The following is a 27,954-nucleotide window of genomic DNA, read 5'->3' on the forward strand; positions in this document are numbered from 1 at the left end:
CTTTGACCTACCAACAAGTCCAAGCAGCTTGGAAATCAAGCACAAATACCTACCCGATAACGGTCACTACTGCAGATACTCTGAGCCCTGTCAGAGATCCAGAACTGCCGCCATACACGGTTTATTGAAGTCGGTGTTGATCTCCCGTGCTGCTCATCCTGATCTAGGGGAGAGCCGAGCGTCAGAAGGCGCCCCAAGACCCAGACACCCCCAGAAGAACAAGCCAGACATCTTTCCCAACCTGGCCTGCACAGACACCGCACTGTTCCTCCACGCTCACACCCACTCCGCAACGCCACGGGATGCAAGACAACTCCGGAGCCAGCACTTCACGGCTCGTCGGCTGCCGTCAGTCTGTCTGTCGGTCAGTCCGTCAGCCCGAGAGCCGGCAGGGGCACGCAGCCCGGGAAACCGGGCGGGAACTCGCCAGCTCCTGCGGGCGCCCCGGGATTGAACTGCTGGCCTCTCCTTTCTGGCGGGCGAGTCCGCCGAATCTTCCTCCGCCCTGCGGCGAGCAAAGGGAAGCGCAGGGGTGAGAGACGGTCGGTCGTCGGGCTCGAAGGGGTTTAATCCCCTTGCGGGCCGGGCCGGGGGAGGGACGGAGCAGTCCGCTGCGAAGTTACGCCCCGGCTCTCCCCCCGCAGGCAGCCCGGAGCCCGCCGCACCCGGCCGGCGACACCCCCCGCCGCCACCGCCTCCCGGCCGCAGGGACAGCGCCAGCCACTCGCCCGCAGCCCCAGACAATAGGGAGGCGGGCGGGACGCGGCCGACCCACCGCGCCCACCCCGCGGGCGGCAGCGGGGCGGCAGCCCCCGCCGGGCCCGGCCCGGCCCCCCCGCCGGGCAGGACCCGCCGTCGCTGCCCTGCCGCCGCCGGGAGAGCACCCGGCCCGCTCCCCGGGGACGCGGGGCCGTGCGGGGAGCACGCCTCCCCGGGCGGGGGGGTCGCCCTCCCACCTCCTAGCGACAAGAGCCGCCCCTCCGCCCGCGCCGGCGGGAGACGCGAGCCCCTGCCTGACGGCGCCGCTCCGCCTCGCCCCTCGGCCCGCCCCGCCCGCCGGCCTGCCCGCCCGCCACCTCCGCTCGCGGCCGCGCCGCCATCTTGCGCTTCACCGACGACCGCCCCGCTCCTAGGGCGGGGGGCGGCGGGTGAGCCGGGAACTCCCAGCGCCGCCGCCCGCCCGGGCCCTCGCCTCGCCGCCTCCCGCGGCGCCCGCTCGCATCCTCCCGGCGCCTCGCCGCCCCGGGGCGGGTGCGCGGGGCGGTCGGGCAGCCGCGGCCGGTGCCCCGGCTTCCCCAGCAGGGAGCGGGGCCGGGGCCGGAGCCGCCCCGCCGCCGCCCCGCCCGTCAGGCGGCAGACACCCGCTGGAGGGCGGCCCGGCTCCGCCGAGGAGCGGCCGGCCGTGGGGGACCTGCCCCGGCGCCGCAGCCCGGGGGCCGCCGGCGTCCCCTCGCCCTTCTTCCCGACGAGGTGCCGGCGCGCAGCGGCTGCGGCAGGGAAGAACGGGGGCGACGGGCCGGCAGTGGCCGGGCGGCAGCGGCGCCCTCGCGGCCTGCTCCTCCGCCGGCAAACTTCGGCTCCGCGCTGGCACCCGTTATGAACTGAGTTCTTAAAACTGGCTGAGTCAGAGTTCCCAATTTATTTATTTAGCAAGCGGCAACAAGCGAAACAGCGCTGGGCGGCCGGGGAGTCTCCTGCTCCAACAACGGACCGCACCCTCCAGGGCACTCTGTTTCAATCTTATACTACAAAGTATTACATAGTCATTATACACCTATACATATTCATTACTTGAACCCGCCTACTCCCGCTTCATATGGTAATTAGCTTATCAGTCCTTTAGGCTTGCACAGAAGTTGTTAAAACTACGGTCAGGGGTCTTCAAATCGTGGGGGGTGGTCTTCTGGGAGGAAGGCTGTGGGTCCTCCTCACGGTGTAGCTTGGAATGTGATGATCCTCTTGAGTCTGTAGTGTTCTTATCAATCTAGGCCCAGTAATCTCTTTGCATAATGAGATTCATGGTCATGAACATCCTCCTGTTTTATTCAATTATGCGCCTGCAATTCTCCACATCTTCTGACATACAGATGCTTCTTCTCTTGTTGTCCCCCCCCCTCCTTCCTGTCACTTTTTTTTTTTTTACACTATCAGGTTAGTTCAATGAAGCATTTGTTGTTAGTATTACACAATATGCAATAGTTCATATTACAGTTTGTTGAATTTGATGAACAGTCAGCTTACCACCTATCACAGCACCCTCCCGCCACACACCCAGGCGGGCGCTGAGGACCGCGTCGGCCGCAGCCCCGGGAGAGCGGCTTTGCCACCGCCAGCCCCGAGCATCCCTCAGGCGCCCCGAGCTGTCGCTGAGGGAGAACACTGCCGCAGGCTCCACAGACCCAATCCAGGGGCGAGGAGTGCAGAGGGAACGACTCTGAGGAAAAAAACACACACCCGTTATTTTTTTTTTTTTTCTGTCTTGTTACAGAACTTGGAGAAAGGGGACCTTTTCCTTTAGTACATACCTAGATATTTTAGTCAATATTTATTAAACTCCCCCTGCCTGCTTCTCAAAAATGTTGTGTTTATACGTACTCTTTCATCACTCTTTGCCTTTTTAGTTCGGACAGTAAAATGTGATTGTTTCCCTGAGAAAGAGAAAGAGGTGGCTTATGGGAACTGTTAAAGAGTTAACCATTGGTCATGGAAGATCAAGATTTACACCATTATAATTTTTTTTTAAAACTGCATAGGTACAGTATCCTGTTGAGACTGGCAACAGGAAGGAGTCTGATCAAAGCTTGGAAGAGCAAAAGTTCCAATCCCAGTAATGTTCCTGGTTCCTCATTTCCAGTCACTCCCGTTCAGTTTTTCCAAGCGTAATCTTGGGGAACACGGTCGGCGAACCACCCCCACAGTCCCATCGAGAATCGGTGACAGCAGCCAAGGTGGAGACCAAGAGAAGGAAAAATGACGTTAACTCCTGTATTACATTTCCAATGGAACACATTACACTGAAATGCAAGTTTTCAGTGTCGATTTTCTTCCTCCTGGACTTGCCTTTGCTGTATAACCAATACAGCAAGATGGGGGTAAGCTGCTCACATACAGTCCTTATTTTGAAGTCTTCAGACTCACAGTGGTTTTTAAGGGTAAGGTTTTGAATGATAAAAATTACTTTGCGATGAAAGTAGGTAGAGCAGACAAAAAAAACCCAACAAGGGGATTCATTTTTTATCAATACTCATCCAAACAACACAGATAGATGAAAAAATTCTGTGTAGGTTTGGACAAACACACTAGAAAGAAACAAAAAAAAAGAAAGCTAAAACATAAGAAACCAAACACACACAGAGGGACTGCAGTTAGGCATTCACTATCACCAGACATTCTGTATGTGAGATGACATTAACACAAGAGCAAAGTCTAGTGCCACCTATTTTATTGCAACTGATACAAAATTTTATTCTCATAAAATTAAGCTTTGCCTATCTTAATATTAATTTTAAAAAAATAACTCTGTCCAATTAACTGAGAAATGTGCTGGTTTGAAGAGTCATAAATCTTCAAAATGGGCTATTGCTTTGCTTTTATTCTAAATATATTTATCACGAACAATATATTCACTTCTATGTAATAAGGAGATACAATTCTCTCCAGGTTACTAGAAAAATAGTTACAAATTAATTCAACTACAAGATCACCTCATCTGCAACTAGCAATTTCTATTAAAATGCTACTCCCCAGTATCGAGATTGTCATTACAAGCAAGAATAAACTTTACCTTAGCAAGTTAGAGGGGTAAATCTTGCTTTGTTTCAAGTTAGGCTATTCTGACTGGCAAAAATAGGCCACAGCAGAAGTTCTTACATTTGTGGAAGGAGTGTTTCTCCCACATTCTTCAGGTTGTTGCTCTATGAAAACCACTTAAGGTGCTATCAGGTAATTAAAAAAACCCTCCCTCTGAAATGTGTGAAGAGGTTTCTAAAGGATTTACTTTTCATATACCAAAATGAGACGTGGTTTAAACCTTTATGTAATAAGCCATGGACTATACAACCCCACAGATTATTTCAGAAAAATGTATTCCCACAATGTGGAAAACAGTGATAAAAGCATATCACCTTTTCAACTGTTTTCTTTTAAAGAAAGGTACTGAAATTATCTGGGAGATATTCAGATCTGCAGCATTCCAAAGGCAATCACAGCAGTATGCCACATATATGTACATTTCTATATATAGGACAAAACTATCAAAGCACTTAAAATTTATTAAGAAAGTATTTTAAGATCTATATAATATATGTATAAATATGCAGAAGTAACCTTTGTTGAATTACACACATATAACAACATGGAATGAAAACATCACAAAGTATGCTGAAATCAATTTTATCACTGAGCATAACTGAAGGCTGCAATTTCTTTCTTCATTTCCTATTAAGAAAAAAAGACAGTAGCAGTCAGCATGAATATATGCTTAAGAACTCTGTTTATGTCTTCATAAAAAGAATCTGTACATACATGAAAATCTTAGTAATACTTAGCAAATACACAGGGTATCACCACCACAATGTCTTTCTATACCCACTAGTAGCTTCAAACACACCCTTATGCATCCAAAACAGAGAGGAGGCTAAGGAGACTCTATGGATCTGCATCAACAGTGCTTTCAACAGTTAGAAAGAGCAGGCAGTTCCTGAAAAGCCACAGCTAAAAGCTGGAAATGTTACTTTCTGCACTCTAACAAGTAATTCCTCAGAGTCCATCTCTACATACAGCAGAGCTCGTTCCTGACTGATTTGCACAGTCACTCTGAATACGAGATATTGTTATATATGTTAAAGCTAAAGGTAGAAGCAGAAAACAAAGAAACCCAGTCACTTTTAATTTAAGCATTAAAAGTTAAGTCACAAAAGCTCACAAGCCCTGAGATAACGTAAATAAATCCCTTCTCATGCTAAACTACGTCATTCTATGGGATGAAAGACGGGCACATATTTCAGGAATGGGCTCCCTGGATCCAAGTAATCCTCACTGTTGCACAATCAGAATGGAGTGTCTGTTCTAACTCTTTACCAGGTGGGAAGAAGGGATTGAGATGACCAGGGCCAAAGAGAAGAGGCTTCCTCTTCTTTAAGGCAGACTGAGAGGCATGAAGAATTTTATCTCTCTAAGGCACAAGCATCTCGGAGACAACTGGATTCAATGATCTTGAATCTGAAGACTGAATATCCAACCTATCTAAATGGATTTGATACTGGAAATGCCAGACTGGGACCATGGGTGCCTCTGGACGGTTTCTGCTGAGTTCTGACAACTCAGAGAGCCTCTCTTACAGGAAGAGATCAGAGAATTTGACTCGGCATTAAACCAGCATAGGCAGAAAACACCCCTTATGTCAAATTAAAGATGCTTGAGTCACACTAGTTAAAAAAAGGTTAAGATGAGACTACAGGAGAGTCTCAAAGTCTTGTTATGTCTCATACTTAAATTTCTTTTCAAGAACGGAATGACTGCTATATGAAGTATCACCACCTCTGCCTATAAGGGGAGAAAGAGGAAGCAACAGGTTGAGAAAAGCGCCCTCATTTCACAGCCACCCGCCCCTAAAAAGGTTCTGGAGAAGCACTACTGACAGACTGAGGTTAACTGCTTTTGAGAGGGCTGTGTGGGTGTACCCCTTGACTTCAAGCCTTTTCCTGCTGAAGCTGCCAACAATTATGCCAAATACAACAATGGTTTTGCAATACGGATAAATGTCTTCCAGACAAATGAAAAAGTCTTGTCACACAGGTAACTAGGCAGCAAAGAGTCATGCTAAGTAAGCGTGATGTCTAGAGTACATGTACATGCGTAACACACACATGCATAACAGTGATGGAAAGTGCTATAAGACAAGAAAAACGTACCTTCGCTAATTTGGTTTTGTCGTAATCTTTCCGATGTTGGTAAATGCAGTGACTAAGAACAGCATAGAGTTTTTCCAGCTGAAATATACTGAAGTTCTCAGTTGCCACAGTGACAAAATGCAACAGTTGCTGAAGAAAAAAATGGAAACAGCAAGTTGAGAATAGTGCAAGAACCTCTGCATAGGCTCTTTATGTTTTTAGAAGCTAAACAGTAACAGCACAACACAAGTGACATCCTACTTCCTTATATTGTTAAATAAAATGAGTGATGCTTCAGAGAACAGATAAAATACCTCACAAGATTTAACTGGAGAAAATGAGGTTGGTTTTTTTCACACTTCAGAAAAAAGGAAGGATTAAATTTCAGACAATACTTTATTACTGATGAATCACATCAACAATCATAACTGTGAATCAACTGCTTCCAGAACAGCAGGGAATGACACAATCCACTTTGTTGTAGGGCAGCTGCCACAGCAAAGCCACCATTGCATTTCATGAGAGAAACTGTTTCTGCAATGCAGGGCACCACACAATGGATCTTCTAGATACAGCTGTGCCAGCTGGAAACAGAAGCATCCTTAGGGGCTCACCATTACCTGAACGTGTACTGTGCCTACAGCTGCTGGCAGAACACATTGCTCAGGTGTCTGAAGCACATCAGAAAGCAAAGTCAGATCCGTTAGCTCCCGCCTTTAAACTGACGAGTGGATAAACTAGTAGAGTATCTCTGCCTGTAGCAGATGACCCATCTCTCACATAGTTGTTTCTGGTAAAGATGTGAATGTGATAATCTCTGGGAAAGCAACAGGAACAAGGGAGTGGCAGCACCTTCTTCCCCTGCTGTAGTTGTTTAGTATCTGGGTGGTGTGTGAGGCTGTGAAGATTAGCTTAACAGAGCAGCCATACCAAATGAAAGTATTACTGCCTCACAACTGCCCATCGCCAAAGTCTGGCTGCCTCACATCAGATGCATTTCATGACTGTGTCACTCCTTGCAGCTGAAACATATACAAAGGCTCTATCGTACTTACCACCTGCCAAGTGGACAATAACCCTGGAGCACATTATTAGCACCCTGACTCTATGAAAAACCTATGTGGCTCCTCTGCATACACAGGAAGACATGAACAAAACCCCCTCCCTGAAATCTGCTTCTGTAGGAAGCCAGCTTTAAAAAGTTAGTTTCACCTCTACAAATTAAGTCACAGCTTAAAAATATGACAGAACTGTGCTGACGAGCCCCTTCACCAAAGGGGATTCCTGTCTGGCCACAATTTCCCAAACAGGGGAAATATCCATGTAATATTCCCTTTCTCATCATGGCAGGTAAACAGCAGCCCTCCTCTGCATTGGCCAACTTCCAGGACTGCAACCTAGCCATTTTCTTAATTTTCCTCACTGCAATATTCCCTGAAGATCAGGTCCTTCTTCTACCCTCTCCAATTCATGTTAAGGAACCTCTTTTACTCCCTGCAGCTGGGCCCATCTTTAAGTCTTTCCCCAGTTGTAGCCTAGGATAGCAACTTCTCTCCTACAAGAGACTGGAAAATCCTTATCACACTGTAACTATGAATGCAAAATTCTAACACTGGATTTTGAAAGAATTTCAGAAAAGCAGGTATTCGTATTTTAGCCATGATGAGCTTTATGCCAGCCTGGTAACTTCAGGTTTAAAGTCATCACTTGTAGAAATAGAGGTCCTTTTCAGGTTCCTAATAAATAAAAACCTGCAAGAAACCAAACCAAAACCCCCAAATCCATCACAGAAACTGTTAGGACATCACTAACCAACAGTACCAGCAGGTTGTCAGTGGGCTATTTTAAAATTCAGCAAGTCCTCTTAAATTAAAAAAATGAGGAGAGAACCCAGTTTCCTAAAATTTAGTTCACCAAAAGCAAGAACAACAGTCTACACCAGGTGTGGAAACACAACAGTCATAGCCCATTACCAGTTCAATTACTTCACAAGCTATATATCCTCCCCATATATTGTTTTAATTGCCATTGTTTAATTGGCATTTAATTGGCAACTGTACTCATAGCAACAAAACGTCCCGCTTCAGTATTAACAAAACAGAAATTAGACTTACTGTGAACTGGTAATCGACAATCGTTGGCTGTGTGGCAGTCCCCGTGGATGGCTTGACATGTATCACCTGCTGCTCTTCGACCGGAGAATATCTTTCATGAATTACAGAGCATACCCAGAAATCTGGAATGACACAAATTTCTTAAGTCAGAATTTCTGTTTATCTGGAATACAGTATCAGTGAAGTATCCTGTACCTGGAACACAGTTCTTTCTGGAATGACAGAGACAAAACTGTTACCATTTTTTCACTGATAAATGCTTGACTTTCACTTTCTTTCTGGCAAAAGTCACTGATCCATAAAAATCAGCAACTCAGACACAAAAAAAAAAGCACTACGGAAGGCAGCAGGGGAAAAAATATCGTCACATTGCCATTACAGCACTGCATGGTAAAACTTGCAAAGTAATTCAGGCTAGGAAACACATCTTACATTGCAAACTTTAGGACATATGTCTTCTATTCCACATGTGACTCTGGCTCCACACTGCTTGAAGCACAGCTTGGTGCCATTTGAAAAACACACCTCAGAATCAAAAAAACAGCAGCTGCAAAAACCCATGAGTTTGGCTAGCATAACTAAAGGAGCGGCATCATTATGCAAGAAACATTGAGTGCTGGTTCTAGGGAGATACAGCAGCAATAACAGAATGGCATTAAAGATGACCAAATCCTACTAAGTAGTGTAACCCTCTTAGGAATAAAAAGGAGCTACATGACCTGTTTGACCTTTCACTTACCATTTGAATTTCCTTCTTCCAAACATTCTGCTACTTGGCAAGCCATCACTTCACTGTTCATTCCTAGGTCTGAAGGTTCAGGAAGCACGACACTCTTCTTTTCAAAAGCAGGCATTGTGAAAAGGAAAAATGTCTCATCTTCTGCCCCAGATTTATTTTCATTCCCATTTTTCTGTCGTTCTCGAAGTACATTTTCATTTTCTTCCACAGAGTAATCCCGTGTGGGCTCAACTTCAGCGTGATCCATATTAGAAACATGTTTTTCTGGAGACTCTTCACTGCTCTCTACCTCATTTTGCTCTTCCGGAACTTTATTTTCTTTATTGAACTGAAAATTCCTCCTCTTTGCCCTGATACCCAAAGAGCCTTTGTTCTTTTTGTATTTTCTTTTTGATACACCTACAAAGGGATACCAGAAAAAGTAATCCAAAACATTACCCAAGCAGTTCGTCCTTCCAAATCCAGCATCCTCATCTTACTTGACTTACAGGGAAAATGATCAAAGAAGCTCAAGTACCAGTGTCTGTCTCCCTACATGTGTCTAGAGAAAGAGTTGCAAATTAATGAGGTCAATTTGCTATTAGATTTTTCCATTCACAAAACCATCAGCTTCAAGATTTTTTGAGCAGAAAATTCTTACTTTTGATAGGAAGTATTACTGCAAAGCAAGGTTATTAGGTGAAGTTGCTTACTGTCTTACTCCGTGAATTAATCTAGATAAACAGAAAAGCGTTTGGAGACAAGCCCTTCTTCAAATCCGTTTTAAAGCTGTAAACTTCAAAAGCTAAATGTGTGTTGGGCAGAGTTAAAGAGACAATTCTAAGGGAATATTTACTGGAGAAAACATTGTCCGTAAACACTTATGCCTCATACGCTTTCTGATTCAGTTAACCTTGTTTAAAACATAATTCGCATTCTCGCCTTCCAGAAAAAGCCACCATTCTTTGTATTCAGGGAGTACCGCTCAAAGCATATGGGTGAAGTCAATGGCAAAATTCTCAGTCATGCCAGTGAGACCCAGGAAACTTCACACTATGTCATGTGCTTTAACGGAGACACCCAAGTCCCTTTGTTCTTTCATGTCCTTTTCACAGGAAGAGTGAGGAAATCATGATCTTTCCTTTACATATCTATCATGATTGTTCCCCTATTTTTTTTCCCCTTTCCCCCTTCAATTGGAAATCACAGGAAGAGGGAGCATAGAGTTTAGCATTTCTGGGCAGGAAAGGGAAAAATGCTGTTATTATATAACTAAGAACTAGTTGATTGTTCAGCAACTGCCAGGTACAACATTTTTGGCTTCAAGAGGTAGCAATTTAGGAGCCATTACATGTCAGTTGGGCCATCAAGGCCAGTATCTTACGATGTAAACTAACCACTGTACTTGACCTTCATAACCATACTGAATGAATGATCTCTGGATTTATCTCATATTTTGAAGCAAGTTAAAAAATATGATGACTCTGGCATGAAGAACCAGGCATCACAGTAACCTGTTATGTGATAAGAACAGAGAAGGCACTGTTGACTTTAACACCGTCTCCAAGAAAGTGTGAATAAAATGCCACTTGCCTTTAGAGCAGGGTGTACTGGAATTTATCGGTGCTGCTGGCATCTTCATTTTTTCATTACACTTTGGTTCTGTTTCCTTATACCCAGGAACAGAGTTCGGCTTTGGCATTGCACAGCAGTAAGATGGAGTATATGTTGAAGAGCTACAGCCTTGCAGGAAAGAAGAGACCAAAGAATTGTGTCTTGCATTGTTGGTCACAAATACTAAGACAAGTATTAAAGTCCTTAGCGTCAAAAAACATACCTCTTTCCTTACGAGATTCTTCAATCGCCTCACAGCATTGTTCAAAATCTTTGTCCAGTTCTGCCCTCACTATGGCGTATGCAGTATCTCTCAAAGTACAAGCTCTGTGCCTAATGAGGCAACCTGAAATTTTACAGGCAGAACTGAGTATTTTCTACCAGCCAATGAAATCCTTTATTTTGACTACTTAGAAAGATTTGTTCTTGTCATAGGTAGGTTATGAAAGGTTATCTCAGTGCATATTTTCCACATATATATATCTCCACATATATATATATATATATCCTCACATATATATATATATTTATATATATATATAAAAAATATATATTTATATATATATTTATATATAGATATATAAACCAACATAAGAGTTAATTATTAAAGCAAAAGCACTAGTTACTGATCAACACTTCTATCGCCATTTCACACCCACGTAGTTCAACGCTACAACACTAGCAACCTGGCAAGAAACGCTCTCTGTGGGTGTTTAAAATGATCTAATCCCACAGATGACATCTATCAATTTATAAATTTAAAATTTTTCCAAATCCAGGATAAAAACACATCCTCACCTCCACGATCTTCAGCTGTGTTGTACTCTAAAGCATTGCTGCAGATTAGATCAATGTCTTTTAGAAAATCTTCTGCAGTCAGGTACTGGTGCAAGTCAATCTTAGAAAGAATGGTCGACAGGTCCATGGGCTGCTTAATAACTCTGGCATAATCAGATGCCTACAAATGAAATAAACATGCTCAGAGATTTAACACATTGTCTACCAAAATTAATTATTTTAATAAAGTCAAATAAAGTACTTTGTAAAAACCCCAAATATTTACGATCCATCCGAAAACACAGAAATTAACAAGTTCTTTTCTTGAAAATAGAAGGGCTACTTCAACTGGCTTTGAAGAAACAGACCAGAAGAGGGAAAGAAAGCAGCAGGGAGGTCAGAAGCCTGTGTGGGGCAGGGAAGAAAACAGACACCCAGAGTGGGATTCATTTCACTTTGCTTCAGAAAATCCCAGCCAAGAAACCTTTCTCAGTGAAGCCACCTAAGATTCTCTTTGTTGTTGGAGGCAAGGAAAAGGCTGCAGGAATTACACCATGGAAGCATCTGTCCTAGACATCTAGTTTAGAATGAGTTAACTGGACCCAGAGGTGCTGATTTCTTTTCTCAGACCATAAAAGGAGCCTAATGACTAGTTTAGGTGAGGACATCTATGTTTGCTTAGATTATTCACATCTCGGAAACTAGAAGTAAAGGGAAAAACAAGTCAGTGGATGCTTAGGGGAGCAGGACTTTGCTGAAACTCAAAGCTCTATTAAAACTACAGCTGACATGGAAGTATATGTCCCTGGCTTAGACTTATTCAATAAATTCAATGAGAAAGAGACTCAGAAGTGTATGGGAGGAAGAAGAAACCATACAGCCCTTACGGTTGATCTCATACTGAGGAGCCCCAGATGAAACGGAGAATAGAATCTTAACATTTATTTTAAAACTACTGCTTCTACTCTTGTTCTCAAAGAAACTACCAACAGTCAGTGAAAGAGCTTTAGACTTTATTGAAACAGTCCTATAGATACTGTTTCGAATAAAGAAAGAGATCTCTCTGCTTTTCAGTGCTGTAACACGCCTACACGTCAAAGCCTTTTAATGAGCAAACTGTGTTGATGTTTGGTCTAACTGGTAGTTGGACTAGATGACTGCCACAGGTCCCTTCTGACTAAAATATTCTAAAATTCTAATGGCATTTTAGAAGGAACCCAGGGCGTCCAGTGAATAGTCAAGTAACAGACACTCGAGAGCCTCAAGGAGTCAGCAAAAGCAAAATTCACTTCCTGCTTCTTGACAGACCAGAACAGTATGGTCCGAAAAACAAAGATAAACCTTCCTATAAAGAGAACACAAACACTGAGAAATAGACAGAGAGAAATGATGAATACACACGGATAAAATGGTATTAAAGGACAACAGTCATTTACCTCCCCTGGGTTAACAGGCTTTGTAAATGCTCTGAAACATCCATCAGCGGCAAGTCTGAGAGTCACATTCCGTAAGAAAACCCTAAGGTGATGCAACATCTCCTCCTTCTGCTCCTCCGGCTGTCTTATTTCTTTCTCTGTCAGCTCTTGAGGCTTAGGCGGCAGTGCTACAGGCAGTTCTTCAGGCAGTTCTTCCAGTGGCTGACAAGCTTAAATCAATCAGAAACTTCTACTCAATTTATGGTACTCAAACATAAGCATATGGAAAATTATTGATAGAAAATTACCACCACAGCAAATACTGTGTACCTATTAACTTACAGCTAGAGAAGTATATCCTCACCTGCGTTGCCCTTTGATGCAGGAAGTTTAGCAGCTTGATTTATAATTAAGTCCTCAAAAAACTTTCTTCTTTTGTCCTTATTAGGCAAGTGGAGTTGGAAAACTTCATAATCATTAATAAACAAGTCTTTTATCTAAAACATGAGGAGAAAAGATATTACAGATAGAAGGCTACACAAGTTTATATTCTCTTCCAAAAAGATGAGTACCTTTCTAAATTAGACCGAATAATCATCTAGACAAGACAAACTGTGAAAAAGTTATCTTCTTGGCCTTAAAAGGCTAGATTTTCATAGGTTAGCACGGCAGATTACGTATCTTCTCTAAGAAACTCCCCTAGAGCTCAAGCCCAGCAAAGGGACCATATGACACACTGATAAAGTGGTGACATTCACCACCTCCAAGACTGATGATTTTGCATTTACCTGCCTTGCTGCCCTTTAGTTTGAATCTTTATGGCAACTACAGAAGGAACGGGCAGGGTTCAGCAGATGAGTGAGGGCTTTTTGGTTTGGGTTTTTTGAAAATTAATTTCAGTGAGGTGTCTGAAGTTGCATACTTCCAAGTTTTACTCCCATTTTTCAATCTCTACTACCAAAAGGTATGGAAGGAATTTCAATACTTAATTTAGAAGGAATTTATTAACAGCTTAAAAACTTCTGTAGAAAGTTAAACTGTTTCAAAGCCCCTGATGATAAAACCATCTAGCTAAGCAAACACACCTCCCCCCCCCCCCCCCAGTAACTGAGACAAGGTAATCAGAGCAGCATATTCACATTTGGAACACCTTTCTTTAATGCACACTCTCAGATGTCTAGAAAGCCACGCATGTACTCCTACTGAATTGTGTTAAGGAATACAGGTGAAAATCTGCTACCAAGTTAGAGAAGTTGGAACGTAGCTTTCTAATTTGTAAAGCGTTCACTTACATGGAGATTGAAATTTTTATGGAGGTATTTAAATTTGAAATGACATTCTGTCATTAATGGTGTGACCACTCTATTTTTTCAGTAAAAAGATCTTTCATTTTCAGTAAAGGGTTTTCAGTAAAAATATCTTTTTCCCATTTACATGGCAAACACTGTATATTCTTGACTAAGAACATACCTAACTATCTAGAAGTCACTGGAATTATGATCTGAAGTAAATTTATACATCTGTCTAATAAGCATGAATGTGCGAGAAGGTGGAAAAGTTGGGTCAAAGTCAATCTCTTTACTCAGAAAACACTTTACACAAATGCCTTCAGCATTGTTTTATTTAAGCAAATTTTAAGAGACCTGGTTAGGGTGCCTGAGTACTAACAGTGTAAATTTGCTTAACAGGGCACAGTACTCTGGTTCTTAAAGGACTGATCAATTAACAAGAAAGTGAATAAAAAAAAAATAAGACAAATATCAACAGAAGTACCTCGTTCGGGAGATCTGCATGACACACATCAGATGTTGCAAGCAGCAAAACTGGAGCAAATGCTGGAATGTTCCGCAGTAGTGTTATAAAAGTAGCTTTCAATGTAGGTCCAACAGCCTCCCACCACCAATGGATATGTGAGATGTAAATGATACTTGGTGCTGTTCTCTGAGCTTCTCGCATCAGCTGGTAAAAGAAAAGCTTGGATGAGAAAACTAAACCATGTAGAATAGGGTAACGAGTACGTCAAACTAAGAGTCAAGCTATCTTACGAAGCCAAAACATCAAAACAAACCAGCAGAAGAAGAACTTCTTAACAAGAAGGTAAAAGTTTCACTTTGACTCAAATATAGACATTGCTACGCAGATAGAAACAGATCTGAATTTCTGACCGATTTCAAAACTTCCTAGGCGTAAGATAACTCCTAAAGTGTTTCACAACTCAGCTGGTGTGGTGGTGTGCCCAAGACTAGCAGGAGAACAAGATAACCCTTCAGCAAGATGTACTAGTCTGGGTAAATCACTACATGACTGCAGCGACACCATTTTCAATTCAGAGTGGGCACATATTCAAGTCAGCCTGGAGCAGAGTCAGAACAACCAAAGACCTATGTGAGAAGATGAGGCCTGAGACTGTAGAAGAGGCCTGGTTACAATTCATAATTTCAAGTACATTTTGTAAGATTTGTGACCCTTCTTTAGCCTGTCTGAATAGGTCAGCCACGCACAGCCTCTCATTACCAAAGGATCCATCAGACCAGATCCCAATGCTTTGAAAGATCACAAGCCATTTCCTACAGGTAGTACCTCAACCACAAAGGAAGACATGCACCTACTGCATGAGGAGAATGGCAACAGTCCTTTCACATAGCAAATTTCTCTATGCACCCTTTGGGATTATCAGTATTCTGGGAGTGCCTGTCACAAGATGAGAAGTGCATGTGGTATATCTGGGCAGCGACTATAGGTTATAGGACTTCAGGTGCAACCACCACATAACAAGAAAGGAATTGCTCCTCTTATACGACTAAAGAGTATCTGGCCATGTAATGTGTCTGTCCTTACTTGTACAGCTCTGAAAAGCTGCTATTAAAGGTCAGAATATTTTAATACAGTGATGTCAAACAATGAAATGGATTTCCTGCCTACAAGTAAAAAGGAAAGCAGTGCTAAATCTGCTTACATTTAATTTTTCTAGTTAAGAACCCACACCATAGTACCAATGCAAGTGTTCCATGAATCTTAATGCTTCTACTGCATATACTGCAGCAGGGCAGCTGTATGTGTATAAAAAAGAAACACTTCTTTTCCCTAAAACCTCAATTGCTTTACCAATATAAAAGGTGGCTACAGAAAGTGCACGACAAACAGTCGGGCTGATGCAGAGCTATCTCCTGGGAGCACAGAGTCTTAAGCAGCAATGAAAACAACATTCTGGATCCCACCGAGTCTGGCAGGATTCCTAGCCATAATGAGACGTTTATTAGCAGCACCTCCCATCTTCTCCAGCTGCTAACAACATCCTCACTGTTTAATTTGAAATGGAAAATATGGGCATGTACAACATCCTTAGTGTCATCCGATCTAGAAAAAAAAGCGGATTTTCAGACAAAAGTAAACCTAACAGCACATTCAAGCCAGGCCAACTCCATTAACAATGAATTTTGCTTACTTTACTGGTTTACATACAGTTCATGTATTTTAGGAGATTAAAGAGGAAACAGATACCTGTGCACATGTTTCTTCTGGAGACGTGACGCTACTAAACAAAACAGCTAGGTCTAGTGCATAAACTGGAAACTTTTCCAGGGCATGTATTACTGCAGGTGCCAAATGAGAAGCTTGCCCATATCCTGAATCTCCAGTTATTAAGAACCGTGGCCTGCAAGATGTCGGCTGATAATGAGCATTTCTAGAACAGTAAGGAGAAAGTAAGTTTGAAAAGGACGTGATGAATAGGCATACAGATGTTATTTTTTTTTTTTCCTATGCACTTTTTTCTTTTGGTAAATACTCTCCATTTTCAAGCAAATAAGAAGCTGGCCTGTGATCAGGAAGACCATCACAGCCCATTTTATTACAAACAGGTACCCTACTTCCCCTAAGAAAACCTGCCAATCCCCAGCGTGTCTGCTCTTCGTTGGGCTCAGTTAAGTACCAGCTCTTCAATTCCACAGGGGGACTGTCCAGCTCAATACACACATGACAACTCATCAGTAACCTGATATGGGGGAAAACAACTCTCAGCACACACTAGTCTGGATCTCTTCACCACCCATACGCACCAGTTTAAGTAACTGTGAGATCTCTACACCTGTCAAGTTTAGCTGAAATTTGGCCATAGTTACTGGAGATTGTGGGAAGGAAGGGGCAGAACCATATTTTTAGAAAAAAAAATAACATGGGCACTGAAACACATTAGCTGTTATCTCAAGTGCACAGTTGGATCGGTTAAATTACAGCGGTATACTGAAGACGTAGAAGATTTAGATTTGTTTTATTCAGCCACTCTAATTGTTTCACTTTGAATTGTGCATTCGTTTCTCAGTCATGTTGCTTTACTCCCACAAAACACATTTGTGAAAAGCATTTGATTTTTCCACCCCAATACTGTTGTACTTTTACTGGGTGAAGTCCAAGATCCTAGAGACCTAACCAAGCTCAGCAAGTCCAAAGATTTTCTGGACAGCACAGTGACAGAAAGTGAGAAAAATAACTGACACTACAGGGATGACAGGAATCTCTTTTTTCAACTGTTGGCTTATACGACTTCCACAGTAAAATGTCAAAAGATTAACATTAATTTAGTAGGTGAAAGTTACAAAATGCAGACATCATTTATGTTTTTCTCACAGTGTTTTAACGAGCCCTTTCTCAATTTTGTTTCTGCTACATAATTTGCTACTGGTTTAACGCTCCTGGAAGGTAGAAGGTCAAAAGATGGCTACACAAATCCATAGGAGTTTTTTAGCTAGAAGGACAGACAGCACATTTCTCTGGTCTTGAGTCTTTCAAGGAATACCATGGGTTAAATCATGTTCTAATAGTCTGTAGACCACTGACTTGGGAAAAGAGGGCCGGGCCGTTCAGTTTAATGGGTTATGATCATGTACTCCGTTATAACATTAGTAACCAGCTGGACCTTCACCCTTACGTCTTGCAAAGACTGATCACACACACCCCACACCCCCCCCCCCCCGCTTTACTCCTTCATCTACCACCCTTCACATCAAAACTCTTTACAGACCCAGCCATCTTCAAAACATAAACATAAAGGGGATAAACATTTACCTGCTGAAAGTGAGGAGGCTTTCCTTTTGTCTATCAGGCATATTATGAGTTGGCTCATCTTCAAAGATTGATGGTAATTCCTCATCGCTGTCAATCACATCATCTCTTAAAATATTATTTAAACTGTCTGAAAGATAAGTTTGTTAACTTTCCTCAATAGTCCATCTCTCAATATCACATTAATCCATTAATCAAGCTTCTAACTCAGTGTTGGAAACCACTTGTATTTGAGGGCACATGCTGAAAGCTATTTTCTGGAGTTCATTCTACCACAGATCTGAGACTGCACAAGTCTCTACAAAGCTGTCCTACATCCCGTGATTTGCGTAAGCTATTATCCCTCTGTTGGTGAAAACTTGGAGGTTTTTTTCCTTAGAATAAAGACGATTAGGAACAACTTCTGTAGTTCCCAGACACGTGAAAAACCCAATAAGGCTACTTCTTTCTGGAGGAGGTTCCCCCACTGGATGTGGAGCAATTAATGCGATTCATGCAATTAGTGCATGAATGCGATGGCCACAGACTTCAATTTGTCTCGGACTAGTAAGTCAGAATATAATAACCTACTAAATACGGCTCCTTGCCGATCACTGAAGGAGGAGATAAGGTAAAGCGGGCAGCAGAGAGAGAATGCCATTACCAATCCCCGAGCCTCTCTGCTTTGATTTGGCTGGTGGAGTTTTGCCTCTGTTTTTCCCCAATGCAAATACATCTCCCAGACCTACTGGGAGCAATATTGGTGGAATATTCTCCAGGAATGAGCATAACAACTAACTATTCACAAATTTCCATTAATCAGGAGTGGAGTGAGTCGATACATTTACTTGCTCACACCAACTGACAGACTAAACCTGATCAGGGCTGATACAGTCAGGAGCATGAGGTGACATATGCTATGCAAGCCAAGCCCCGAAGTATCCACTCCTAGAACATTCTGATCTCACGTGCAAGTGTACAGTGTGATCCACAAACATTTCAATTCAGAGACTATGGTTAAAAGTCATGACACCTAAACCAGTATTTAGCTTAAACCCCTTGTCTTGTGGTCCTGACAGTCTTCAGACAGGAATTAGAAGCATTCATGTAAAAATACCCTTGTCTCCCCATTTACACATTTATTTTGAAAGAGGTGCCCCATACATTAAACTTTAGATCCATCTCTAGAAATTACAAATACCGTGTTAGCTACTGTCAGAAACAGGGTGCTCTAGCAGAGAACACACAGCGCTCTATTCCAAACGACAAGTCATTCACAGCTCTCATGCAGCACTGTGCACATGCATATTATCACATTCTACTATCGTTACAGCTGAGAGGTTTGCCTATGTTGACTGCACAAACCAGAACTTTTGCCCTGGCAGAATTTTAAAGTGGATGTTCTTGCTGTACCTTGCTGTTGGTTCTCCTTTAGTGCAGTCTCTGCATGGGGAAATACTTTCTGTAAGGCTTGTAAAATTTCTGCTAGGGTGTTTTCAAGCAGTGGTTTTGAAATAGGGGGTAGCGGTTGCCCAGGTGAAGTCACAGCCCTCTGTGAAGATGGAACAATCTTCTTCATAGCCACGACAAAATCCTTTGCTGTTATTTTAATAGAATTGGTATCTAACTGCAGTTTCTCATCACTTTTGTATATCTGAGGATAGCAGCGACGCAAAGCACAGAGGGCAGTTTCAGCACATAACGATTTAATATCAGCACCACAGTATCCTAATAAACAAAACAAGAATCACGTTAGGTCAGTTTCAGGCGACACAGAAGTAAAGGCCAAGGTTTCTAAAGTGCAACCCTGAAAGACTCTGTATACAGCCCAACATTAACTGGTTAAGAGAGAATTTAGAGTGACTGCACTGCGGAGAAATTTTGTTATGTGGTTTGCAGCTTGATATCCTGCACTTATGAAGCAGCATCACAGTCAAAACTTTGCTCCCAAGGAAGATGCCCAAACCCCGTTCAACATTCTGACAGACAAAATAAAATCAAAAGAAAAGAAGCATCTGACATTGTCGTTATTTGCTCCCAAGACGTGCCAGTTGCCTCACCGCCTCACTCTGCAGGCAAGGCACAAGAGCTGGGGTAGAGCCTGACACAAGCCCAGATTCCTTGGGGCTCAGTCACATACAGTAACTCACTTAGTTTTCAAACTTACCAACACATTTTTCAGCTAGGTCTTCAAGAAACCTGTCCGATGGCTTAGGGTTCCAGCCTTGCGTGTGAATCTTTATAATCTCTTTTCTAGACTGGAAACAGAATGGTTGCCTTTTAGTTTGTCCCAGGTTTTTTCTTAAAAAAACCCTCAAAACCACAGAACAAAACCCCAAAAAACCTCACAATAATACAAATAATTCTCTTCTCTACTAAACTTCTAAGAATTTTAAAGTTCAGTTAATATGCTCTCTGCTTTTTCAAGCACAATATTTAATCATTCTCAACTTGTTACATTAAACTCTTCCTGGGGGTCTGCAGTGAAATCTAATGCATTTATAGCTTCCATAAAAAGTAAGTTTCCACAAGTAGAAGACCTAATGGTCCTAAGGAAGAACCTCTAGTGAAAAAATAACTAAATTATTTGCAAACAGAGATTTTTGACCAAAGAAAATTCTCTCAAATTCAGCAAAACTTCATGGTGACAGTCTCATTAGTTCATCAAATTTGCTTTTCTGCAGATGCATTCAAGGAAAACAGTCCTAGCACAACATTTCAAATTGCTACAATTGTAACAAAGAATAATAATTATGACTCAAACTACTGTCACTGATCCAGAAAGTGTCAAATGTTGCCTATCCTCATCTCCAATTAGCAAGACTTTCATTTAAGTATTTCCTGGTACATAGATTAATTAGGGCAGATTTCTAGATTTCCACAGTAGGGAGTAGCATATTTGATCTGTTTCATGGTGCCCCCTCTCCTGTTGCTGAGAGCAGGTAAAAACTGGAGACACATGTTTGTTTTAAATACACTGTTTAGTGCACTTTCACCAGCCTTCAATCCAGTAAGTGTTTTATCCTTTTTCCAAAAAGCACTAATAAAAGAAAAAGAAGTGTCAGTGACAGCCAGAGGGAAAACACAAAACCAGCCTTCCAGTTTTGCACGCTGTCGTCACCCTTTCAATATGTTTTGGTTGCTATAATATTGTAATTAAATAATTATAATAGAATTAGAATGATATTATTATTATTTGGTTGCTATAATACTTTCATTGCTTAGCTATCACCGTTGAGCTAGAAGCTTCCCAAGCCCTCCACCTGTGCAGCGTCCTTCACCCCTTTGTCCAAATCCCTGTTAATAAGTACCTCTCCCAGGATACCCAGCCTGGGAACAATCCAACACAGAAGAGCTGCTACCCCTTCACAAACCAAGAGCAAGAACAATTCAGGGTGAAAGTGCCCAAGTGAATTAAATAAGTAAGCAAGCATGAACTGCTTTGGCAACAGGAAATTTTCATTCACTCCTGCACCCTGGTTAAGGTTTTTGTTATCAAAAATGAAATTCTTGTGTGCACACCATTTCTTTCATTTCCAAGATGAGATAGCAGTAATTTGTAGCCAATTCATACATTCAATCTTTCTTAAACATTTGATAGAAGCATCCCATTTTCTTGGCTGGTCACAGTGAAACCAGAACTAATTACAGAACTTAATCATAAATATTCAAGTATCAGATCTGCCCTCCACAGTACAAGACAGTCTCTCCAGATATCCCTCTTTCGTCCACGTTGTACAAAACCAGTTTTGATTTTAACTGCTCAGTGATACTGCATTGTTACATGGTTTTGTTATAAAGATGGACTCTGCTACATTAGCATTAAGACAGTTTAAGTTCTTACCTCTTTATTTGGCAAGCTGAAGAGGAGCTCTCGATCAAAGCGTCCCGGTCTTCGTAAAGCGGGATCTACGGCATCCAGTCTGTTGGTGGCTCCGATTACCACAACCTCTCCTCTGCTGTTTAAGCCATCCATGAGTGCCAGAAGTGTTGAAACAAGAGAGCTAACAGGAAGATATAATTTTAATTCACTGGTTTAGTAAATTCTGTTATGTTTTACATGGCCTTCTCCAATGATCACCCCAAAAGGATAAGCTTTTAGTTGATTTTTAACAGATTAGTGACTCATTTGAAGACATACAAAAAATAGATAAGGTAACACAAGCCTTGTGCTGATCTCAAGCTTAGTGAATTGTTTCCAACTATTGTTTAAAAATCAACGGAAATTTAGTAGCACTGTATTACTAGTTTTCAGGATAAATGAATGTGTCACAAAGTTAAATAGGTTGTGATCTTCTTTTCACAAAGATCGAGCAGTTTCTACGTAGGTACAAAAAATGTACTACCTGTAAACTTGGTCTTGCTTACTGGACCTCACAGGAGCAAGACCATCTATCTCATCAAAGAAAATAATTGAAGGTCGCATCCGGTAGGCCTGGAATGAAAACACAGGAATGCTGACAGAAGTAAACCAGCACTATTTTAAAGAGAAAATGCATGAAAAACGTTATGGTTGGAAGGTCACTAGAACTAGATCTTCAGACTAGCATCAGGGATCTCTACTAATTGAGCAAATGGAGTAAGTGCCATGAGTAACAGAAGACAGCAGCCTATGTCAGCCCCCCTGAGACTGGGTGATAGGAAACAAATCATACCAGTACTTTTTACAGCTCTTTGGCAACCACTGAGAACAGAGCCGGGACTTAATTCAATTACAGGTTCTGGAAGCAAGCTTCCATTATCAATTTGAATGACCGTGCTTTTAGCCTGTATCTTTCTCCCTCTGATCTAAAGCCACCATATCATAAGGAGGTGAAAGTCCCCCTGTGCTCTGCACTGGTGAGGCCACACCTGGAGTGTTGTGTCCAGTTTTGGGCACCTCAATACGAGAGAGACAGCGAGGTGCTGGAGCAAGTGCAGAGGAGGGCAATGAGGGTGGTGAAGGGCCTGGAGAATAAATCCTGTGTGGAGAGACTGAGGGAGCTGGGACTGTTCAGTCTGAGGAAGAGAAGGCTGAGGGGAGACCTCATCACTCTCTACAGCTCCCTGAAAGGACATTGTAGAGAGGTTGGTGCTGGTCTCTTCTCACAGGTGACACAACAAGGGGGAACGGCTTTAAACTCCAATGGGGGAAGTTTAGACTGGACATTAGGAAAAAAATTTTCACAGAAAGAGTGGTCAGACAATGGAATAGGCTGCCCAGGGAGGTGGTGGAGTCACCATCCCTGGATATGTTTAAGGGTTGTTTAGATGAGATGTTGGGGGATATGGTGTAGGAGAGAACTTCGTGGAGCAGGGCTGATGGTTGGACTCGATGATCCCAAGGGTCTTTTCCAACCTGAATGATTCTGTTCTATGATTCATATCTCTTGCCTCTTGAAACCCTTTTTGTGGCTGGTTTTTTTTTTGGGGGGGGGGAAAGTTTGGTGGTGCGTTTTTGTTTTATTTTGTGGCAGAGGGTGGGCGTTTGCTTTGAGAGGTTTTCTTGTTTATTAATCTTTCACAGTACACCTCAAGATTTCAAGCCCCTAAAAAAACCCACTGAAAAAGGAAACACGGGCAATCCCATTTTAGTGGAAGGAACTGACAAAACACAAAAAAGAGTGAACTGTTCTTAAAAATACTCACCACAGAAAATTACAGTTACAGCTCAGAACACATAGCACATTTCAACCTTACCTGATCAAATAACATACGAAGCTCTCGTTCAGATTCACCCACCCATTTACTCAGGCAGTCAGCACCTTTTTTCATGAAAAAGGCTATTCTCCTGCCACCTTGGCTACATTCATTAGCAAGTGCACGAGCCACCAGTGTCTTCCCAGTCCCTGGCGGACCATAGAATAGGCAGCCTCTGCAATTACAAAAAAAAAAAAAAAGATTTAAGAAAAAAAACATTACAACCCCCATCCCTAAAACGCACAACTCTTCTCTCCTAAATAAAAGATTTCATCTATACAACAGCAGTAACAGCTGAAGTGTGAGAAAAGACAAATTGGATGGAAGTTTTGTGTTCCTGCACAATTCAACAAGGCAGCAAACAAAATGAACAAAGAATATAACACAGATGTACAAAACCCTGAGAAAAGATCCACAAGGACACTTCCAAAACTGATGACAAACCAACAGGGGTGGTTACAGCACGGGGGAACCAAACAAGAACAAACTTCAGTGAAGGATGAGACGGGGCTCTAACATGAATCACCAGTTCAGTTTTTAGTGATGCACTGCATATTCATTCTTGTTTTCACAAGAATCAAGATTTGGTAGTAAAGCATTTCATTCTCCTTCAAAAAGCTTTAAGTTACTGGATTTGGACTCCCAGACCATCCATTGCTGATGATAAATGAGGAGGAACTCTAAAGCTGGGAGGATATTCTGCATTTCCAGATAAACATACTCTTCATCTAAAAAAACTAATACACTGCTCTTTCAAGAGAATTCCAATGAAGAAAGAAGCAAAACACTGAGAGATTTTATTTTGATTATTTGCAATAGTTTTAAGTTCCTGAAAGCAAAGAATTTAAAGTCATATTTCAATGTCCGTGATCGAGTTTTGCTGACGAAGAGCATATAAAGCTAACAACTAGATCTCTAATAATTTCATCTCATAATGCAGAACTAATTTAGCTGTATAAGAAGTGGACACATTCTTATTTTAGCCCGAACACAAACACACACTGCAAGGTTCTAGTTGCAAGTCTTATCAATTGTAAAATTGCTACTTGAGCACTTGAAAAAAAAAAAACCACACAACCAAAGAGTCAGTGGGAGAGACAAGTGGACGACTTCCAAGCAACACACATGACTACCAATAATTAACTCCTCCTTGCTTGTAAACTAATTAAGCTGACTTGTACATAGCACTCAAAAACAACATAACGCCACCTTTTAAAGGCAAGACACCTTTAAAGTGTATTCTCACCAAAAACTAAATCTTTGAGCCCACACGTATTCTGGATTCTATCCATTTTCAAGAAATTACTTTTTGCTACTGCTAAAATCCTCATCAACATCACTGAAAATTTTGAAGCATGTAAATATATTGATACCTCAGTCAAATATTCTACGGAAAACAAGTGAATTATAGTTTCAAGCAATGTCTGTTACCTTGGCGGTTGAATTTTCAATCCCTGAAAGACTTCTGGGTAAAGCAGTGGAAAAATGACCATCTCCTTTAAAGCTGCAATGTGGTCAGAAAGACCACCCACACCATCAAATCGTACCTAAAAATAAATTCAGTAGAACACATTTTTGCATGTTAAAGAAAGCTGCACCCACAATAAGGTTCCATCAGAAATCACATGTCAGCACAAATGTAACATTCTGGGCAGTTTCAAATTGCTCGAGAAAAACCGTTAACCAAGGTAGCTGTAGACAGCACGTTATTGAAAGCTTTTATAAGCCCTGTAAACAATTCACTGACACAATGAACTAAAAATACTTACCAGACCATCTGTTTGCATTGGATCACCATCAGACAGACCTGTTCCAATCTTCATTCGATCCTTGTGAATTCTCTTCAACATATCTTTCCCAAAGTTTAGTGGAAGACACCTGTTTTGAATTAAGGAGAAAGAGAAAGGCGCTTTCTAACTTACGATGCAGCTAGAAGATTTTTGCTTTTACAATGATGGGAAGCGAATGCACAAAAACCTCACGAATTACCAGAAACTTCCTAAATAGTTAAATGTTCCTTCAAATGGGTTTACATTTAATATCCATAAGTAAATAAAGGAAAATGGTCACTCCAGACATTAAAGCATTAATTATTTTAACAACTCTTAGCACTTACGAATATCCACGCCAGTATGAATGCAAGAAACAGCTATGCTGTACGTGGAGACCATGAACTGACCTTGACTCGTGTGATGGAAGAACCCCCTAAAATACACTGACATCTTTTAAAGATTTTACATTCAAAAAGTTACAGCCCAAGGGGATACTTATTTCAGTGTGGATTAACATGATGAAGGCTGTCCACCAGTGCTGGGACTTGCTGAGGACTTTACGATATATGTGCCAGAAGACACACAGGTCTGAAAGACATCAGGCTGAAAACTTATCTGTTAAACCGTCATTAAAATAGTTCTTCTAGAGCATTTGTTATGTAAGAAAACCTCAGTCATTTCCTCTATTTATAACTTTTTTTTTTTTTTTTACAGTGGTTTTCTTTCTGAATAAACCTCTGTAAAGCACAGTAATTAAAACATGATATAAGTGTTCCTCCCACCATTCCCACCTAGAGATCAAATTGCTTCTTAAAAATCAATTCTAAAAATCCAGTTTTAGAGAGTCCAGTTACAGTTGTCACTATCAACAGATGTGATTAGATATTGCGACAGTTTAGAAAGTGCACAAGAGGAAGAGGATAACATTTCACAGTTAGGCAGATGCAAACTCCTCCCAGATTCTCCAATTTCATTAACCTTCTTAAATCTCTGTTATGGGTGTTCTTCCTATGGCTCTCAAACTGCTCTTCATCTTCAGATGACGATGAGGATGAGGAATCACTGTCGTGGACTGCCTGTCTCCGTCTGCATACATTGAAACAAGCAAGTAACCAAACTGAAGTACGCACTAAGTCATATTGAAATCTAAGTGAATTCTATCGCAGAATTTACTTTGAGATCTATTAAGTTTCCAGATCGTTTCACTCTTATGAATGAATCTGATTTCAAGTTACATTACATGACTTTCCTTGTGACAGCAAAATTTAGTTTTTCTTTGGAAGGTAAAATGTTTAACCAGTTCACAAAATTTCATAAACAGATTACTCATTTTGTCCAATCTTTCTCACACACACAAACAGAACCTCACTTAGCATTATGTATCCACTCTGGGAAACATAATCCTTTTTAACTTATTTAAAAATTTGTCTTCAAAACCCCTTCCTTCCATAACTGTCTGCTTTCAAGGATGCAAAACAAAGCGCTTCCTATCTAGCAAGAGACCCCATTCTCCATGCTCTAACCGGTTACAGGATCCAAAATCCCTTTGTCATTACTATTGCAATTTATAAACTCATTTAGCACTTTTCCTGTTTAAGAACAGTTTCTTACGGAAAAATTAACTGATTCCAGAGAGGAATCAGTATTTGAGTGATCAACAAAAAATTAAAACTTCCATACAGGTTCTCCCTCTATTATCATCAATTTTAAGAAAATAATTTGTATCCCTCAAGATTAAATAGTCTATGATTTTCAGACAGATATGCTGGCTTCAATTCCACAATAAAAGAATCTCAGTTCCACAATCTCTGCCACAACCTCCATAATCACCTTATCAGTGATAAGGTAGCATCAGTAAAAAGGCAGTAAAAATCCCTTTTTAAAAAATCTAATGGCTAATAAAAAGTATAGCCTCCCCCCCAACATTCGTTGTCTTTATACCCTCAGACCACATCGATAATCCTACTATTAACTTGTAATTACCACCAATACAGAAACCCTTGAAAGCTTCATTCAATAATGTGACTGACGGCACTATTGATAAAGAAGAACTATCACTATTCTATAGAAGAACTATACACCAACCTCTTATTTCTTCTGGAAGACCCTTGTGACTGGCCTGAAAAATACATCTTACGCTCTTCCGGTTCTGTTGAAAGCAAAGAATTTAGAACAATGTTACAGACAAGTTTAAGAGAAAGCAGGATAGTGAAGGAGGCAGAAAACATGATGTGTTTCACCCATCTCTAATTTCAGAAGAAGTTGCAAGTGATTTGGGAAGGGGATTTCATTTTTTGTAAATCAGTGCACAGTATAAATGAAAAAACACATACCTGCTTTTTAAGGAGAACTGAAGAACACAAGGGGAAGATTATCAAGTGTGTTTAATTACTGTTCTTCGAAGGATATGTAGGTAATTTTTTTACCAAAAATCAACAGTAAGTATGACAAATGGCAAAGAAAGATCATGTGCACAGGATACATGTATTTAATAAAATTTACTTGCAGAATGAAGGTAAGAAATGTAAATAGGAGTGTGTGTATATATATTTTCATTCCACAAAACCTCACTCATACGCAAGAAATTAGTCTGAAGAGGAACTATGCATATAACGTACTTGCCATCGGAGCTTGATAGCGCTGAACAGTTTTCCTCTGTCGAAAGTTGTAACGCTTTTGAGTGTCTTCACCATCACCTTTCGCGTCGCTTTCTTCCGATAAAACTACTGTACATTGATTGACAGAACATTAAATGGGTTTTAAGTACTGTTGCAAATTAGATTAAAAAATGCACTACACAGATGCCTAACAGGTTCTACTATTATGTTAATGTTAAGGACACAATAGATCTGAAAACCTGCAACACCTTAAGGCCAGTTTATGCAAAACACGTGCCAGAAATCAGAAAACACAGAGGAGCATGAAAACAGATAT

The 27,954-nt window shown here is 41.4% G+C and overlaps 1 protein-coding gene across 1 annotated transcript; it reads right to left on the reverse strand.

The window, feature by feature from the left end:
- Nucleotides 1–1,346: 1,346 nt before the first annotated feature.
- LOC141955009 (ATPase family AAA domain-containing protein 2-like) lies at nucleotides 1,347–27,708 on the reverse strand. Its single transcript, XM_074895081.1, has 24 exons — nucleotides 27,639–27,708; nucleotides 27,106–27,169; nucleotides 25,999–26,106; nucleotides 25,018–25,126; nucleotides 24,680–24,795; nucleotides 23,249–23,423; nucleotides 21,916–22,004; nucleotides 21,414–21,573; nucleotides 19,737–19,827; nucleotides 18,983–19,297; nucleotides 17,594–17,720; nucleotides 16,031–16,214; nucleotides 14,303–14,488; nucleotides 12,894–13,026; nucleotides 12,551–12,759; nucleotides 11,136–11,295; nucleotides 10,561–10,683; nucleotides 10,317–10,466; nucleotides 8,745–9,143; nucleotides 8,006–8,127; nucleotides 5,913–6,041; nucleotides 5,490–5,544; nucleotides 2,596–2,648; nucleotides 1,347–1,619 (listed from the first exon to the last, which is right to left on the reverse strand). The coding sequence occupies exons 1-24, from the start codon at nucleotides 27,643–27,645 to the stop codon at nucleotides 1,347–1,349; spliced, it is 3,537 nt and encodes a 1,178-aa protein (XP_074751182.1). The 5' UTR covers nucleotides 27,646–27,708.
- Nucleotides 27,709–27,954: the final 246 nt, after the last annotated feature.

The sequence above is a fragment of the Athene noctua genome, unplaced genomic scaffold (genome assembly GCF_965140245.1).
Source record: "Athene noctua unplaced genomic scaffold, bAthNoc1.hap1.1 HAP1_HAP1_scaffold_66, whole genome shotgun sequence".
Taxonomy (NCBI): domain Eukaryota; kingdom Metazoa; phylum Chordata; class Aves; order Strigiformes; family Strigidae; genus Athene; species Athene noctua.